The 17,150-nt window shown below is 40.5% G+C and overlaps 4 protein-coding genes across 5 annotated transcripts in view; 2 read left to right on the forward strand and 2 right to left on the reverse strand.

The window, feature by feature from the left end:
- Window positions 1–7,095, forward strand: part of cep104 (centrosomal protein 104) — a 26,424-nt gene extending 19,329 nt beyond the window's left edge. For both annotated transcript variants that reach the window (XM_077514886.1, XM_077514887.1), the window contains exons 15-22: window positions 21–98; window positions 357–444; window positions 919–985; window positions 1,105–1,213; window positions 1,275–1,413; window positions 1,643–1,710; window positions 3,020–3,107; window positions 5,006–7,095. In XM_077514886.1, coding sequence (XP_077371012.1) covers window positions 21–98; window positions 357–444; window positions 919–985; window positions 1,105–1,213; window positions 1,275–1,413; window positions 1,643–1,710; window positions 3,020–3,107; window positions 5,006–5,142 — 774 coding nt within the window. In that variant the 3' untranslated portion in view covers window positions 5,143–7,095. The remainder of the gene's footprint in view (window positions 1–20; window positions 99–356; window positions 445–918; window positions 986–1,104; window positions 1,214–1,274; window positions 1,414–1,642; window positions 1,711–3,019; window positions 3,108–5,005) is intronic.
- Window positions 7,080–8,977, reverse strand: b3gnt7l (UDP-GlcNAc:betaGal beta-1,3-N-acetylglucosaminyltransferase 7, like). Its single transcript, XM_077514890.1, has one exon. It carries the CDS (start codon window positions 8,665–8,667, stop codon window positions 7,438–7,440), a length of 1,230 nt encoding a protein of 409 aa, XP_077371016.1. The 5' UTR covers window positions 8,668–8,977; the 3' UTR covers window positions 7,080–7,437.
- A 1,457-nt stretch (window positions 8,978–10,434) lies between these two features.
- c2h1orf174 (chromosome 2 C1orf174 homolog) lies at window positions 10,435–12,533 on the forward strand. Its single transcript, XM_077511778.1, has 4 exons — window positions 10,435–10,742; window positions 11,238–11,300; window positions 11,830–12,195; window positions 12,284–12,533. The coding sequence occupies exons 1-4, from the start codon at window positions 10,731–10,733 to the stop codon at window positions 12,431–12,433; spliced, it is 591 nt and encodes a 196-aa protein (XP_077367904.1). The 5' UTR covers window positions 10,435–10,730; the 3' UTR covers window positions 12,434–12,533.
- A 1,497-nt stretch (window positions 12,534–14,030) lies between these two features.
- Window positions 14,031–16,679, reverse strand: dffb (DNA fragmentation factor, beta polypeptide (caspase-activated DNase)). Its single transcript, XM_077514894.1, has 7 exons — window positions 16,480–16,679; window positions 15,994–16,120; window positions 15,717–15,902; window positions 15,540–15,619; window positions 15,286–15,459; window positions 15,106–15,206; window positions 14,031–14,426 (listed from the first exon to the last, which is right to left on the reverse strand). The coding sequence occupies exons 1-7, from the start codon at window positions 16,600–16,602 to the stop codon at window positions 14,201–14,203; spliced, it is 1,017 nt and encodes a 338-aa protein (XP_077371020.1). The 5' UTR covers window positions 16,603–16,679; the 3' UTR covers window positions 14,031–14,200.
- Window positions 16,680–17,150: the final 471 nt, after the last annotated feature.

The raw sequence follows: 17,150 nt of genomic DNA on the forward strand, positions 1-17,150 counted from the left end.
TTATGGGTTTGGGTCCACAGGATGGGCAGAAGGAGAAGGAGAAGGAGAAGGAGGAGATCCACTCTCGAGAGCAGCTGGCTGCCTTGAAGGACTTGACAGTAGGTGGAGTTGTCGTCAGACTGCAATTTACATCACACCTTGTAAAAGATTCTAATTAACATTTGTAACGCCACTTGACTCTGCAGGCTGTCAAAAGGCTCTTTTACAAATAATACTAGTACATCGTATTCTAACAAAAGAGGGAATAGCACTCCATTGTCAATCAACAACGTACTGTGCCAACATCAATTTGAACGTATGCGTCATCTTCTTTTGGGATTGTGACCATTCATTCACGTTTGTGTGTTTTGTTCAAGGAGAGTGACAGTAAAAGTACCAAAGGACAAATGGCCAAGAAAGAAAGTCCTAAAGTTGAGAGGAGGTCTCAAAAGAATGGAAAACAAAGTATGTGGAAACAGACCCAATTCAGTTTAATGCTTTTCAACTGTTTGTTTTTCCACCCTCAGGCTTGGTTTGGAGGGTGCTTTGAATTGACTGATAATCTTTTAAAACATGCAAGGACAAATGTTGATGGCCTCAAACATAACCTGTTCATTGTGGATTGCTTTCACAAAGGAGTTCTTAAGGCCAACGTGACATTTGCCCATCAAAGTTTGTCTCTTGTGTCACGATCCGTTTTTGTTGTGTTTTGCCCAGCAGCCTTTGAAACCCATGTACCATAACAAACAAACCACAGTAAATGATGGTAACTTATAAATTAATAAGTCGTAAAGCAAACCGCTTCAAAAAATATTGATTGAACACATGCATGATTTCATTTGACATCATTTGAATGTTCACTATAATCTTGAGGGTGGAAAGAGCTTGAAGTAGTTCTGTCCAGTTGTGACTGACAGCTTTCATATTTTTGATTTACAGCAGTGAAATTGTCTCAGAACAAGACAACTACCGTCGAAGTCCAGCAATCTATCACATACCTGGATAAGTAAGTGACTTTCATTTAGGCATTAGCCTATTTAGCAGACAACTATTCACAAAATAATTCACAGGAAAGTAGAAGTTCCAGATTTGTGGTGTAAATGATTTCAATTCACTTTTTTTCAGCTTGTGTATATTCTGCGGTAAAACTGATGATTCTTTCACCGAAGATGGATTAGACCTTCACTACTGGAAACACTGTCCCATGCTGCGACGCTGTGATGAATGCAAACAGGTACACTGCCACATATACAAAAAGTTGTCATTTCTTTTAATGGGGGGTATTGTGTTCACAGGTAGTGGAAATCTCGAGCTTCACAGAGCACCTACTAAACGAATGTGAAAGTAGGTTCAAGTTCAGTCAGTGTCCGCATTGCTCGGAGGCTGTGGTCACTGAAGATCTGACTCAACACATCCAGGGTAGCACATGCAAACGTGAGTCATCTATTGGAAATTTTATTTGACTTGTCAAAAAAAAAGTCCATTCTTCTTATTATTGGATTTTCTTTAATGAGACCTAATGAATTGGATCCATTATTGAAACGATGCCTGTACAGTATATTCAAACCTGTCTTTCCGATCACATTTTCATTTGCTCTCCAGTGTTTTAGGTATGTCCTCTTTACTTGTAAGGGAGCCTAAAGGTGTCACATTTCTGTTTTAGCCCCCATCTCAGGAAAACGCTCAAGCCACTGCCCTTTGTGTCACACCAACTTTTCACCAGGAGAAGAGGTAAGATTCTGGGCATGAATGTGCCTGCAGCTAAACCAATTGAGATACTGTACCACTACCCCTTTAAACCTCTTAAGAGTGGTGGGGAGGACTGAGCTACAGTATGCCACCTATGACCTTTTTAGGTAAATGTAAACAAAATAAATCTTATTCGCAAGGCCCTCTTAATGGTTGGGTATGGTTATATTAAGACAAACAACAAGGTTTCACAGAACCTGGGCTTGGACCTCTCTACCATCAAACCAACACAGAAACTAATGAGTGTAGTGTACAAGTAAAAGATGTGTGGAGGTAAAACACTACTATTGTTGACCCTTTTAAATACTTCAAAAGAGGAGACTTCTTTGTTTCATGCTGTGATCTGAAGAGGTAACCACCATCTTTATTGGCATTCAATAAAAGAATCATGGATAGAAGGAAGAGGACACTTGATTTTTTTTTAAAATGACCTAATAAGTACCCATGAGTAACGTACATGTATTTTAATCCCTTGTAAGTCTTGGCAGATTTGCTTTTTTTTGCATGCACAATGACTTTCCCAATTGTACTAACTCAACTGTGTTTGACTTTAAAGGTATACTAAGTAAGAAGATAACATTTTATAACTTGATTATTTTTCATGAACAATTATTACCTTTAAAAACTCATTTTGCCACTTGCTCTCAACTGAAGATGAAGTGGGAAAAAATGAGTTTTTAAAGGTATTGTACATTGAAGTTATCAAAATAATTCTGGATTAATATTAACCAGTATCGCTTTAAAAGGTAGTTTTCTGTTAAATTCATAAAATAGTGTGAAATCAGAAAACCTACTGTTTTTTTTCTTCCATTTTCTGTATGTTGAAAGATGCGTTTAAGGCAAATGCCAGGTTTTCCGTGAAACAAAGCAACAGTTGTCTATGGCATGAAACGTCTGAGCCCCAGTCTGCCGTCCAACACGTTTTTATCTGTTACTGATTTTGTCATTATCGTTGCATACAAGCAGAATCCATTCAAGGAGATGTGACACGAGTAGCGTAAATGTACTCTGCTGTCATTTCACTCAAATGTAAGACATGACATGCAGCTTCTTAACGCAGACACACCCTTCGAAATTTTTGAGGGGCTGGTGGGATACATTACGAGAAAGTCGCACTCTGGCTGCCAGAGCTCTGAACAGATGATATGAAAGGCCACAGTGTTGTAGAAAGAAGGAGGGCGGCCAGTCTGCCGTTCACAGGACGTACAGTTGCCCGTGGCTGTCCGTCCCCGATTGAAAGTCCTCCCAGGGCAGGACCAGACTTACTGAGCTACTTTTGTACCTATTGCAGGCCTGGAAGGCTCACCTCACGAGCATTGACGGCTGCAAACAGAACTCGCGCAGGGCCGCGGTGTCCCAGAGAACCCAACCAGCACAAGGTGAAGCATTCATACACCCATGTCTACACACCCTCAAGCAAAGCACAGCACAGGACAGCATCTTGTGAAAACGCTTTAGAAAGTGCAACTTTTCCCAATTTGGCTTCTGAATTTACTGTCAGGATGTACTTAGCATACTGTATTTAATTAAATGGACTACAAGTACTAGTACAAACAGAATATTCATTGATTACAGTTATAAGTCTAAAAAAAACAATACACAGCGAAGAGCTCTTGTTGTTCTACTATACACAAGCAAAATAAACACTTTTGCCAACCAGTGGCTGATCTTTTTTTTGTTCTCAAAGGGATGTAAATTGATAATGGTCCTGATGGGCCACAGTTGGATTAACTTGGTTGTGCTTATTCACAAATTGCTCTGGAAATAAATCAGTTTGTATTAAATGGAGTAATCTAGGCTCCTCAACACTGTAAACACACAACAGCCAAACAGGAAACGTGATTACTTTTCAGGGTTTAACTCAGGGAAACCAGAGCAGGTAAGCTACCAGGATGACAACATAGTAAATTTTGCTGCCCATCCCACACTGATCACTCTATTCTATCTTCTAAACTGTTTTTTTTTTTGTTTGTTTTTTACGCTGAAGACCACAAGTATTGGTATATTGAATTTGATTTTCTCAATCAGGACTCATTTTGGAAAGCTTTGGAATGGCACTTTAAACCCCCATCCGACCTCTCCCTAAATTTACCTGTCTTCTTTATTTTTCTTCAGCTATAAACAACTGTGGCAAACACCGTTTAACAGTTGTTTTTTCTTTTTAGTTCCAGGAAATATACTTGGAGTAGAGCAGCATTTCGCAAACTGTTTAAGATGCATACTTTCCATTGGTACAGGAGTCCGACATTACAGCTCTTGTAGGAGGATACTTGCACCACTGTTTGGCAATCCCTGCAATTAAGTATTTGGTACTGCTCCTTGAAGTAGACATATTTGAGGGATTTTTATTTTTCAACTTGACAAAATTGTCTCATTTTTTTTCAACATTATAGCTGTTGGATTAATGTTCAGTGATAAACAACCATCACCAAACGTTCTGTTAACTTATCGCGATCTCTTTCTGGTGAACTATGATTTTACAAAATCATAATTTTTGTCTCGTCTTTGTTCATGTACTAAAATGTCCATAGATTTTAGTCCAGTTTTTATTAAGTGAGCTACGTTTTCATCTCGTCTTTATTCGTCAACGAAAATGCAGACTGATTAGGTCGCTGTTAGTGGTTATTGAAGGGGTTTTTAGTCTAGTCGAGTAGTTTTCGGCCGGTGAAAAATGTGTGTTGATGAAAATATTTTTATTTAGTTTTCGTTGACGAACGTAACACTACGGCGGGGCCAATGGCAAGTATGACTTTTGTTACCGTAATGACTTTGCTAGGTAGTGGCTATAATAATGAATATTTGAGTCTTAAAGAGTGAGTGCAAACTGTGAAGAACACACACGTCACCACAAAGACAGCATTTGTATTTTCATTGTTCAGTCAGCACTTTAACACTTAGGTGCTGAATTACATTTGTTAATTAGTGTGCTGGTCTTTGTATGGAAATCTCGATTGTGATGTCACAATTCCCAGGCACATTTTAGGAAACTATACAAGTAATTAAAATGTCTATTTTCCATAAGATGTCCTCTTAAAGTTGTTGTTGTTTTTTTTTTTCAATACCCATATAGCCTAAAAAAAATTCTGCTTTGCCTTCAAAGCACAGGAACTCACCCAATTCAAAATGACCCCATCATGTTTGTGTGTGTTTTTTTTTTATTTTATTTTTTTTTTATTATGTGGTGGTGCTTTGTGTTGGTAATAAATAGAATACTAGATGAGATATTTCATGTACGTCAAGAGTTTTACAAGTGTTGGGGTTCTCCGTTTGTGTCCAGGTAGGGCTGTCGCTAACACAAAGGTCACACGGACCTGCTCAGTGGAGACCCGAGGCAGAGCCAGGCCTTTGGGAAATGGCAGTCGGATCCCATCTCTGGGACCCTTTGCTAGAGGACATACACCGGGGAAGTGGTGATCGGGAAAGAAGACACTTCACATTCTTCCTGTAGAGGATCAACAGTATCAATACTCATGTGTCATGGTTCTACTTTTCACTGTAGATTTCGGAAAAATCCATTTAGGTTTTATTCCATACGATTTGATGACCTAACATTTTGTCTTATTTGTGATTATACTATCATATTCACTCACTAAATTTAGATTTAGAACCATTACTCAGTTCAAACGGCTAGTGAATGTAAATGTGGCACTGACTTGCTGGTTATTGCTAAGGTGAAAACAATGTAATGCTGAATTCAAGTTAGAGATTTGATCAAGATCCCATTGATACACAATAACAATTAAGAATTCACTTTGATCAATTATATATCCAGTGTAACTTTGTTGCAGCAAATTACATTTGTCTCAAATTAGATCATACAGTACAGTGTCTATTGATGCAAAATTTCACAAATCAATACTGGGCTGCATGCAATAAGTAGTTTAACAGTAATTCTACTGTCTAAAACACACTCATCTCCCACACAAAATGAAAACAAGAATATGACTGATTAGAGCAGTAGGAGAGATTACAAAGCCAGCAAATCAAGAAAATAAGTGACGATACAGAAAAGAGCAGAGGACTTTCAAGACAGACTTGCTCTGATAGAGAATTGAGGGAGTTAGTAGTTACACTGCTGAAGTGTCTAGCATATGGCAAGTAGTAGAACCATCCGTGTCTGGCGTACGCCGAGATAGCCTCCGATGACATCAGCAGGGGTTATTTTGTCAGACCTAACAAAGCCCTCCTAGAGATCGTATTAAACAGCTGTTGCTATACCGTATGCCCGCTGGCGATTCCTGTGGCGAGTGTACAGTATACACAAAAGGCAATCCCCTCTTTAGTTTGTATGAGGTGTTGCTGTATTAAGTGACTCTTGCCAGATGCGTTGTGTATTTTAGCAACTTTGCGCCATTGTAGAAGCTTTTGGTAGTGTGAATGTAGAGGTTTTTTATCTTTGTGTAATTGTGTATGACCATGCAGTCAAGTCTGTAACTATCGGGACATGGAGACAATCATCTTTTTGGTTGTAAACATAACAGTAGATTTGCAATAAAACAAACGAGATGTGCTTTAACTAAAGACTTCCAGCTTTAATTTGAGGGTTCTTGCGTCCAAATCTGGTGAACCGTGTAGGAATGAACAGTTTGTATATGTGTGCTACTTTTAAAGGGCCCACATGTAATGGGACAAATCAACTGTCATAAATCAAACTTGTTCATATTTGGTTACGGTAAATCATTTGCAGTCAATTATATGAAGTCTGGAGCATGAATGGAAAATTTTCCATTCATTTGTTTTTTCAGCAAGTGAAGGGATGCTCAGTCAGATTCAGGTCAGGCGATTGATTTGGCATAGTGTTGCGCAATATTAAACAGTTCTTTGCAGTTCAAAACTCTTTGGTTGCGTTTACAGTATGCTGCGGGTCATTATCCATCTGCACTGTGACATTTCTTCCAATCAGTTCAGAAAGTATTTGGCAGAATATGAACTGATAATACCCGAAACCTTTCAGAAGGCATTCATCCTGCTGCTTTGATCAGCACTCACATCATCAATACACACAAGGGAACCAATCCTGTTGGCAGCCATACTTGCCCATCTGGCGATGAGCAGCGAATAGTTACTTTTAATGTGAGGTAAATGGTTGACTTTGTTTGGACACCCTCAAATTGAAGCAAATTTGCAGTTAAAGCACATCTTCATTTCACATCCATGTTGGTGGTGTTTAGAGACAAAAAAATGATGATTGTGTCCATGGCCCAATATTTATGGGCATGACTATAAGTATGTAATATTTGTATTGTAGTTTTGTTATAGTTAAAGTACTATGTACATCATCAGTGACAATGACTATTTTCTTCTGCAAAAAGTACATGCATTTTATTAAATAAATGAAAATCTGTAACACCGGGTCGATATACTTGATACACTGGAGCTTTTCTTTATTTATGAATCAAGCAAATGTCACTTTTAACAGAAATGAACATACCTTTCATTATTATTTACACTATAATACAATGTTAGACATTTTGGTTTCTTTTACCCTGATTTTGTTGACGATGCAGAATGAAACTTGCACTATGTTACTAATGTAAGGCACAAACAGCTACTACACATTCAGCTCTTGATCCATGAGGCTCAAATTTGAAATGGCACTTAAAATTGCACTGTAAGGTAGTGGTTTCCCAAAAGTAATGAGGACTCCAAACTGGACAAATGAACATATTGCATCAAGTCCACTGCTTTCACTCATGGATTCTTGCACCATCATGTCATAGAGGCCCTCTGTGCACAAACCAGTTCTTCACGGTGCACCAGCCTCCACATCTTGAGAAGCTCCTGGGTGCTCAATTTGTGCACCACAATGAGGTTTTTGTAAAAGCACGGCTCGCTGTTCATGGGGCTCACCCGGCGCCTGGTTATGCCGAAGGTCCTGAAGCCAGTGTGCATCTCCGGGCTCAGGCGGAGCCTCTGCAAACACATGCCCAAAAAGACGTCGTCGATGGGGTACAGCTCCAGGTCCTCGGAGACAACAAAGAGCCTCCTGGCCAGCTGGGAGGACATGAGGAACCCCCCTCCTCCCACATAAGGAGGGTATGGCTTATCGAAGAGCTCCCTGGGGATGTAGTATTTGCTCTGTCTGTTCCGGATGGGGATGGCCTTGGAGATGGTGTCCCCCACAAACAGAGTGGTCTCCTTGTGCTCCTCCATCTTGAATCCGATGAGGTCCAGTAGGTTGTTGGTGTTCACAAACACATCGTCATCCCCTTTGAATATAAACTGCACGCCCGGGCAGTAGATACCAAACCATTTGAGAAAGTTGACCTCTTTCAGGGTCAAGTTGAAGAAGGTGTCCATGAAATCCCACTGCAGGATGTCCCCGTAGATTTGATCCTCATACTCGATCAGTTTCTGCAGGTTCTTGGTGTCTTTTCCAACAGAAGGACTCCCCAAAAGAAAGAGTGTTTGTATGCTCTTCCCTTCCGCTGTGTGCTCCTTGCCCCAGGTTTTGCGCACCGCTTCGCGCCGATCGTGCTGCTCAATGACGGACTTGACCACCATGAGGAGGTGCACCCCTCCGTCCGGTGTGGTGCACTTCTCCGGGTGGTTGATGAGCATCGGGAAGTACCTGCAGTGCCGGTGTAGGACGAACTGGTGAAACCTCGGGTCCAACCTTCGGAACCAGTCCTTTGTTTTCACCGCGGCGTCCTCGCTGCAGTTTAGCACTTGCGCGTCCCAGAAAGGAGCGCTCCGGTTGGAAAGGGGCTGCTGCTCCTCGAGTGCGCTCGGATGGTTATGTCGCGTAAAAGTGGGCTTGCTGCCCTTCTTCAATGAAGAACACTCCCCGCACCAGCCGGCTCGCCTCATAAACGTGCCCGTGGTGTCCTTCTCGGGGAGTTTCAGCTTGTGGATTAAGAGGAGGGATGCAAAGAACAGAGAGAGGCTCAGAAGTGGCTTCAGCAGACCGAGCCGCTTTCTCCGGAAAAGCTGCTCCATGGTACTCAGTGCAGTGTGCAGCAGGTCTCCAACGCGTCACCTTGGACCACCATCGTGATGTCCCCTCAACTTTGTCTATCTCGTCTCCAGCACTCCCTCTCGTGTGATCCCCCACGGCCCTTGTGCAGCCAGATAGCACGATGGGCTGACATCGATGCGGCCCCGGGGCTCTTTTTGGCCATGGTGGCGGTGAAGTTGGTGGCAGTACGCTAGTCGGCTTTCGAGAGTGCGGAAATGCCGTGGGCCACGTCACATGGGACCCAAACTTCTCTACTTTGGGCCGCGAATACACACACGCACGCACGCACACAAACCCATCCCCGTTACTCCTCCTTCCAACTATCATCCCCTTTCTCACCGGCATTACTTTTTGGTAACAGCCCAGGTTCGACGACGGCGCGTTTCTTTTGTATCTGGCAAAACCCCAACTTGCTTAAATTTAAGTAGTTAGACATTTAATACTATTTCCTCTTGCCATTAACCTATTAAAGTTTACTCGAAATTTTACAGTGACGTTTTCCCCCAATTTGCACATCTTCTTAGTGCCTACTGTAGTCATCGTTACAGCCTACCTGTCATTCTACATTACATGCACGTAACTGATTTTGATCATCTGCTCTTTTGCGCAATGGCTCTATAGGTCTACCTGCAATTAATGTACATTGTGAAAATCCTTGCGTGTTATAATGGTTAATATTATAGCAAGATTCCCGTTTTTGCACATTTATACGCGAATTCCCTCTATTTTGGACTTGAAGAGTTGCACACCACCAGCACCAGAACAATCACGCTAAATTGGAAGAAATGGGAGGGGGGGACATTAAAACGAGTAATATTCAGTTATTTAATACATTAACAATAAAGCTCTATTTAAATAAAGATGACAACAATAAAGCTCTATTTAAATAAAGATGACTTGACATTTCCACAAAAAATGTTTTACCAACGATCATCCATCAATGGGTCAGATCACTCGAAATTGAGATGATTGATGTACTGGCGTACTCTAGCGGACATGGCAGGAAATTACAACAAGAACCACGAGTGGGGTTCATGCTATTTGATTGAAAAAATAATAATAAAATAAAATAAAAATGTAACGCAGATGGCTATGTTATAACACTTTTGTTGTGTTAATATTTTTCTTATAGAGTGTTTGGTTTGGAACCCGCTGCATTTTGGGGATTTTTATTTAACTTGAAATCTATTTTCCCTTTGCCTATGTTGGGTCACACTTATTAATTATGTACACGTTTTAGATGTAAAAAAAATGTCATAACAATAGTTAAAAAAAATAATAATCAAGAAATGACATTTGCAGTGAATTGCCAACTTGTCTGCAGCGGTGCCAACCATTTAGCGATTTCCCGACCCAGCAACTATTTATTCAAACAAGTGGCCAGCAAAAATTAGCAGTGGTCCTAATGTTAGCACCGTTCTTATTTTGTTACGGTGGAGGGAAGAGTACGTGGATTTGACCTTAAATAAGGTATGCAAAGCTACAGTATAGTTTCATAAAAATAATGGGTGTATTATATGTCACTTCCACTTTCCGTCAATAATACTGTAATATCTATATATTTGGGAGTCCTGACTCGGAACTGCTGAGTTGGTGGCACAAAATTGTTTTATAATTTTAAAGTGTGCAAAGATGTAATATTAATGATTTCTTATAATTTGAAAAAGATAATACGGTTTTCCTAAATAAAAAAATAAAAAAATAATATAAACAAAGTTGTTGACTTGACCTTCGGCAAGCTTCCAGGTTATCATGACATGCCTTGCTCTAGATTGATAAGCATTCATTAAAAAGAAAAAAAAAAGATGAGCTTTCATTTCCGGAAGATGAAACACGTCAGCGTCTGACGTCAGCACGCTCCGAACCGAACGTGAACCCCAGCTGCAGGAAATACGCGAGAGCCGAACTGAGGCGTTGACAAAGCTGCTATGCGAGCACAAAACAAGAGCTGAAGAAAACAGCGTCACATCGGGAAGACTTTCGGTCGCGTATTTTATAAAGCCAACGTCTTAACCAGTTTAAATAACAAAGGTCATTTAAATCGATGATGCACAAGGTAAGCTTGACAACTAAAGTCGTTTAACTACCTGCCTGCTGCTTCGTTCAGCAGTAGTTAGCATGTAGTGTACTTGGACCACGTAAGTCCTCACTGGAATTCAGCACAGCTTCGAGCTAATTTCGTGACATTGAGTTGACATAGAGGGCGTTTCACCACTGGTCACGGGGGGGTTTACTTTCTGTACTTCACAATTTTCCTAATATTAAAGAGTTAAAATCTTTGTTATTTCCGGTGGTGTTGGCGGGGAAAAACAGCACAGTTTAGTTCGCTTGGGACCACGTGACCGACACTCACAATTTATGCATGCATGGTATGGTAATTGATTTTTATTTTAGGCTAGGGATGTGATAGAAAGATACTATAGATAGATACATTGTAATCTGGACAGTTACTGAAAAGTGCTTTGGAATGATAATTCAATTGATGATGAAATTTTACTAGCTCATTGTCAACTTCTAATGGATGTTTTTTTGTTGTTGTTGTTTTTGGCAGATGCCTGGTCAACTCAACGACTTGAAACACAGAAAGAGGAAGGAAGCCACACACACCCAAAAGGTCGGTTTACTTGGTAGTTGGTACATGTACCGGTATAGTACTTCTTTCTCTATGTTTTTGTTGGTTCTGCAAACTTGTCACTAACCGACTGCTGAGGTTAAAAATTGGATCAGTACCTCGTGGTTTAGGATAAAAATAATAATAATAATGATTGAAACTTTTCACCACAAATGTTAGTATAGGTTTGAAAATCAAAATTCTAAATGGATTTATTAACTCAATGCCGTCAATAAGGTAAAGTGGTCACAAGTTCTTGTCTTAATAAAGCTTAAGGTGCCTGTCACTCACGATGATGCATAATGTTCCATTCCAACTTGTGACCCCAATATGCCGTTGTAGGTCAATGTCGGTGTGTGTTACTGTATTACTGTACTGTTTTTTGTTTTGTTTTTAACATAAGTGATGTTGGTTTAAATTTGATTAATCAGCAAACCTGAAAGTGGGACCTTTCTGATTTCTCAGCAGCAAAAAAATGTGACAGCTGATTACTCTCATTCAAAGGCCTGTTCTGGTTTTATCTGGGTCACAGGGTTCTGCCACAAAGAGGAAATGTGTGAAAAGTCACAAGACGCAGTCAGCAGCCGAGCGCAGCCCAACGGGAGGCGCCGACAGCATAGCGGTCGGCGACGCGGAGAGACTGTCCCGCATCAGCTGCGAGTGCCTCCAGTCGGCAGGCAGGCGACGATGCTCGGCATCTCCTCTGCTGGACGGGCAGGAGGGAAAAGAAAACGCGCTCAGGTCGTCCCTTTTGCTGGACAACTGCACATGGTACGACGGACAGGACAGGCCCGTGGACATGGATTGTGAAGAAACAGACAAAAAGATGTTCCCCGATGACGACAGCAACCAGATTCTTCCTGTGGAGCAGTTCTTTGGAAATCTGGACGCTGTACAGGTAATTCATCAATGTGATTCATGTTTCCCTTCAATAAGATGTTGACTAAATTACCAAAAAAACAAACAAAATGTCTTTCACTTGGCAGGATTTTCCTCAGAGAACATCAGCGACGTCTTCCCGTCACCAGAAGCAGCGCCGACGGCGGCATTACTTTGCTCGAGAGGACAGCGATGAGGATGACGAGGAGGCAGGCCCCCAAGTCACACACGGAAAGGAGAGCGGCGGCACTTTTTGAAGAGAGACTCGTCTCGTAGACTTTTCAGCACTTAGTAAAAGCGGCCAAAAGAAATGTATTTCGTCCACTCAAGCTGTCACCAGCTCCAAAGTCATTTAAACTTTTTTTTTTTTGGGGGGGGGGGGGGGGGGGGGGGTACTGCAGCTGACATTTTGGCCAGCCACACTGGTGAGCTAGCTTTTTATTAGCGCTGTTGAACAGGTAAACCGGCAAACCGACCTCAAGACAATCACTTTCTGAATATGCTGTCAATATGATCATCAATGAACCACTGGTGATTCCTAAGATGTTATTTGTTCATCATATTTAGCATGAAAAAATTACGATATATCAAAAGCACTTATTTATTGATGCTTGATTAATAACTCCTTAAGAGTACAATGCGATTTCCCACAAATAGTGAGGGTCCTCTAAAAGTGTCATCAAATTTGAGGGTTTTTGTTTTGTCGCTTTTGAGTTGGCTTTAATTTTATTGTGCAGTTATGCATTGCCTGTATGTCCACGGCACCTGTATTTTTGTGTGCCAAGTTTGCGTTCAGCCTTAATGCAGTGCTGGATTGAATCCATCCATCCATTTATTTTGCTTGTCTAATAATTCAGCCAGAATTGAATTCTAATTAATTACCTAGGGAAGCACACGTCCACAATGCCAGCAGTGTTAATGTTGACATTTTACTCATTCATTTTTTTTTTTTTCCTAACAGAAAAATCCATTTGAATTAAAGTACGGTAGCTGCAAAAAATATTAAAGGTGATCTTTTGAAGAAATTGCCATGCCAAGTAAATGAAAACAAACAAACCAGACTAGAGCTATCTGGTTTAATCTGTCAGTTATTAAAATCAGTCATTTGTCTGGTCTGTGAAATGTCAGATTAGGCAGCAATGTTAAACATTGTTTTGCAAAGTAAATGCAAATGTTTTATTTTTTATTTTGATTTTGATTCAACACAAAGAATCAGTCTGCTTTTCATGGAAGACTACAGAAATTGGAGAATACAAGGTTTACTGTTGAGAAGCTAAAATTCAGAAGATTCGAACAATTTTAAACTAGACTGCAGTCTTTTAGAAGCAATGCAATAAATGACATCTTTGTTTTTCACACCAGCAGTCAAACTGAGATTAAGATCATATGGATGAGGCAACTTGAATGCAGCAGCATTTCAAGGAGCCAGGTCCACGCCAAGAATCTATGGAAAATGAGCATTTAGTTTTTGAAATTGTTTTGGATTGTCGTGTTGTTTCTCTCTTGGAATTGCACTTAGGCAGCTTTAACAGTATAATTGTGTGTGTATATATATTTACATATATAGAAAAAATATTTCTCAATGCAGCTCATTATATTGTATTTGTGCTCTTAAAAAAATAATAATAATTAAACAAGTTAACTTCTGTTCTGATCAAGTAATCTGTGAGCTTTCACAGCAGTTGCACTTAAAAAAAGAAGAAAAAAAGTCAAGAACAGAATGATCAGGCCATATTAAATGTTTCATATATTTGTACTTTTTTTTTTTTTTAACTCCATGCCTTATTCATGCTGAATGTTTTTCATATTGTACTATGCAACGTTCAGACTGAGTGATTGTCTCATACGCATCAGTCCTTGTTAGCATTTAATGCAGTAAACATTGCAGTGCCAATACTAACAACAAATGGATGTTTTTCATGTTTTCTTGCTTCATTTCAAGTGTCTGCAAAAGTGAAGTCAGGAGTAGGTCATAAAACTGGTTAAAACGGCGAGCTCATCTTGTTAATCAAAACGTTATAAATTCATTTCAAGCGTATCTTCTTCTTGCTCCTGTGTTTTGTTTTAAAAATCTTGTTTGGGTCACACAGCAGGTTGTGGGCTCCCTTCTTGTGGCACACGATGTGGACCAGCTTCAGGTTGTCCCTCGTAAACAGCAGTCTGTAGAAGTAGGTCAAATTGATGTCCTCGCTCGTGTGATTCTGCAGCGCTTCCAGGAAGGCAGGAATTATGGTACGCTTCTTTTCAATCCTGGAACAACAAAAAGGTTAATGTTTTGTAATAAGAGAAGGCAAAATTTCAGAAAAAGAGGCTACATTTTAGGAAAGGTGAATACCATTTGACATTAAATGCCATAATTTATAATGTTGAGCATCCAAGTGAGGAATGCTCTGACTATTCGTTTAAAAAAAAAAAAAGTCTCCAAGTGCTCCTTTAATTTTGCTAGACAGCTACTTGTGCTGGACTTAAATTTTTCAACTTCGCATTGTAAATCACGCAGTTAGGATGCTGACTCCATCAACTCAACTCTATATTGATAGAGCACTTTAAAATAACCAGTTTTTTTTAAAGATGAAAACCAGGGGCAACAGATAAAGAAAACACCAGAGGCCCCAGAATTGAACCCAGTGGAACGCCATACATTCAGTTATACATGTGAATTCAAATGGCACATATTCTTTTGAGCAATTTAGTTTTTTACCTGTCGTACCTTCACAACAGTCACATGTTGATGGCTAGGCTGGGCGTGTCGTCACAAATCATATGAGTCGGTTAAGAACCACTGTCCTACGACTATAAATCCAATATGTCCTTCTAGATATCAATATTCTCATCGCTTTCAAACCCTTTATACACATTTGTCTTGACATTTCTTCAGATCCCTCAGCGGAAATGTGAATGTATTGTCAGTACAGTCAAAATGTCAAACCTGTGGTCCAAATTCCAAGTGCTGAACACGATGCGACTCTCTCTGCTGCCGTACGGATTGATGGAGTGGAGCGACACACACTGAATCTGATCAAAAGAGCCCTGGGGATGAAAGTGTACACAAGAGGCGTATCAGAAATTTGGCCTTTCCAAAGATGATCACGCTCAGCTCAGTACGTACCTGGCAGGTGAACCAACCCTCCTGGGTACAGAGTCGATGCGTCTCCTTTTGAGTGCGGTCAAAGTAGCAGCCGTTGTATTTGTCTGACTTCAGCATCTGCGAGATGGTCTCAGACGCATGCAAACACTCGACTCGGACTTTAGCTTTCCGCACGGATTTGGTGGCTTCATCCAACTGTGAACAGGGGCGAGAAACTCGTATTGTCAGGTGGTGCACACTGCACATTGGAGTTGTCACGTGTTTCACGGTCTTACCTCTTTCATGTAGCTTCTTATCCTGCTTTCACAGTTGTACTTCAAGTAGGCAGATTTGGTCTTGAAGCGAGCCTCCACGCCTGAGTGGAAAACACAATTGAGGCGGCAAAACAATCAGAAAAACGTTTTTTTAAATATGCTATGCATATTACAGTTGTCTCAGAGGGTCCTCCTCACCCTTGAACCAGTCTTCATCCTCATCTCTGCTCTCCAGCTCAGACCTGTCCTCCAGGTTCCAGAGAAGGTCACTGAGGATTTTTCTGGTCTTGGGAGACTTCTCACCCGAGAGGAGGCCCTTTGCCGCTTGGACGAGGCCCGTGGTGTGCTGGTCCGAGCTCAGTAGTTGGGCAATGTCACATACAGCTGATGAGAGGTGTTAAGATGTCACTCATCACGGTTGAGAACTAATGGAGGTCTATGAAGCCAAAGTCACGAGAGGACACCTCTCACTTACCCCCGCCCCATGTTTGATCTTTGCGAAGAAGAACAAGTTCTGTGTTGTCAGGCAAAGTTGTGAAAAATTCTTTTGTCACCTTTGTGCCATCTGCGTACAGACAAACATGTGCACCAGAAAGTGGCAACTGCAAAACAACACAACAGAAATCAAGGTACAGTCATAGTTTCTACCAGTTTTACTGAACAAACATCTAGGCCTACGACTATTTATGACTAATTTTGTTTTCGTTCGTTACAGACGACTAATGTTTCAGCGTACGTACATCTTCGCCGCCGTAAGAACGGAAATCAGTCGTAAACCACTCGAGCAGTTCTTGGTGTTCAATTTAGCGAATATGCTTGTATCATTAGTTGCGATTGCCACATTTTTCTTTAAACGGGCTAAGTTCTGATTAAAAATATCTTTAAACTGGCTAAGTTCTGATTAAAATATAAAGTAAAAGTCCAAATAAGTTTAAAACGAAACCTAAAGAAAATGACTAACCTGTAATAAGTTGCAACCCTTTTTAAGCAATTCCTTCCCGTCGGTCGCTGCAACTCCGTACTTCCTGTTATCGTGGAGGCTCCTGATTTTAAAAGGCCTGCTTTTCGCCAAAGACCCAAACATTTGGCTGCTTATCTGCGCGTCTTCTCGTCTGCCTGTACTCGCATTTTCATAAACTTGTTGTCTTCAAATCATTCGTGAGAACCAGAGCCGTATGTATAGCGAGATCCCGCCTTTAGCGGCAACTTGTACGTCGCCTTTGCCGCCATATTGTGTGTGTAAAAATTTTAACTTAAAAGCTATATTTGGCAATTAAAATCATTTTATGATCTGAATTTTCTAACTTTGTGTTCACGGTCTTACCTCTTTCATGTAGCTTCTTATCTTACTTATCTTACTATGAGCGAATTTTAAATAATAACCCTAGTAATAGTCAGTATTAGTAGTTGGTCAATTGATCCCCATCATTAATTCAATGAGTCAAGTGAAGTCAAGTCATTTTTATTTATATAGCGCTTTTAGAGAAACACATCAAAACAAACAACAGAAAACGCATAAGAATTGATGAATCGTGTCCAAAACGTATATAAAGAGGACCGGTGATTTTTGTGTGTGTGTGTTTTATAAATCATCATATTAAAAGCTATGCACTTTGTTTTTTGTTCACATCT

Source organism: Festucalex cinctus, chromosome 2 (assembly GCF_051991245.1).
Source record: "Festucalex cinctus isolate MCC-2025b chromosome 2, RoL_Fcin_1.0, whole genome shotgun sequence".
Taxonomy (NCBI): domain Eukaryota; kingdom Metazoa; phylum Chordata; class Actinopteri; order Syngnathiformes; family Syngnathidae; genus Festucalex; species Festucalex cinctus.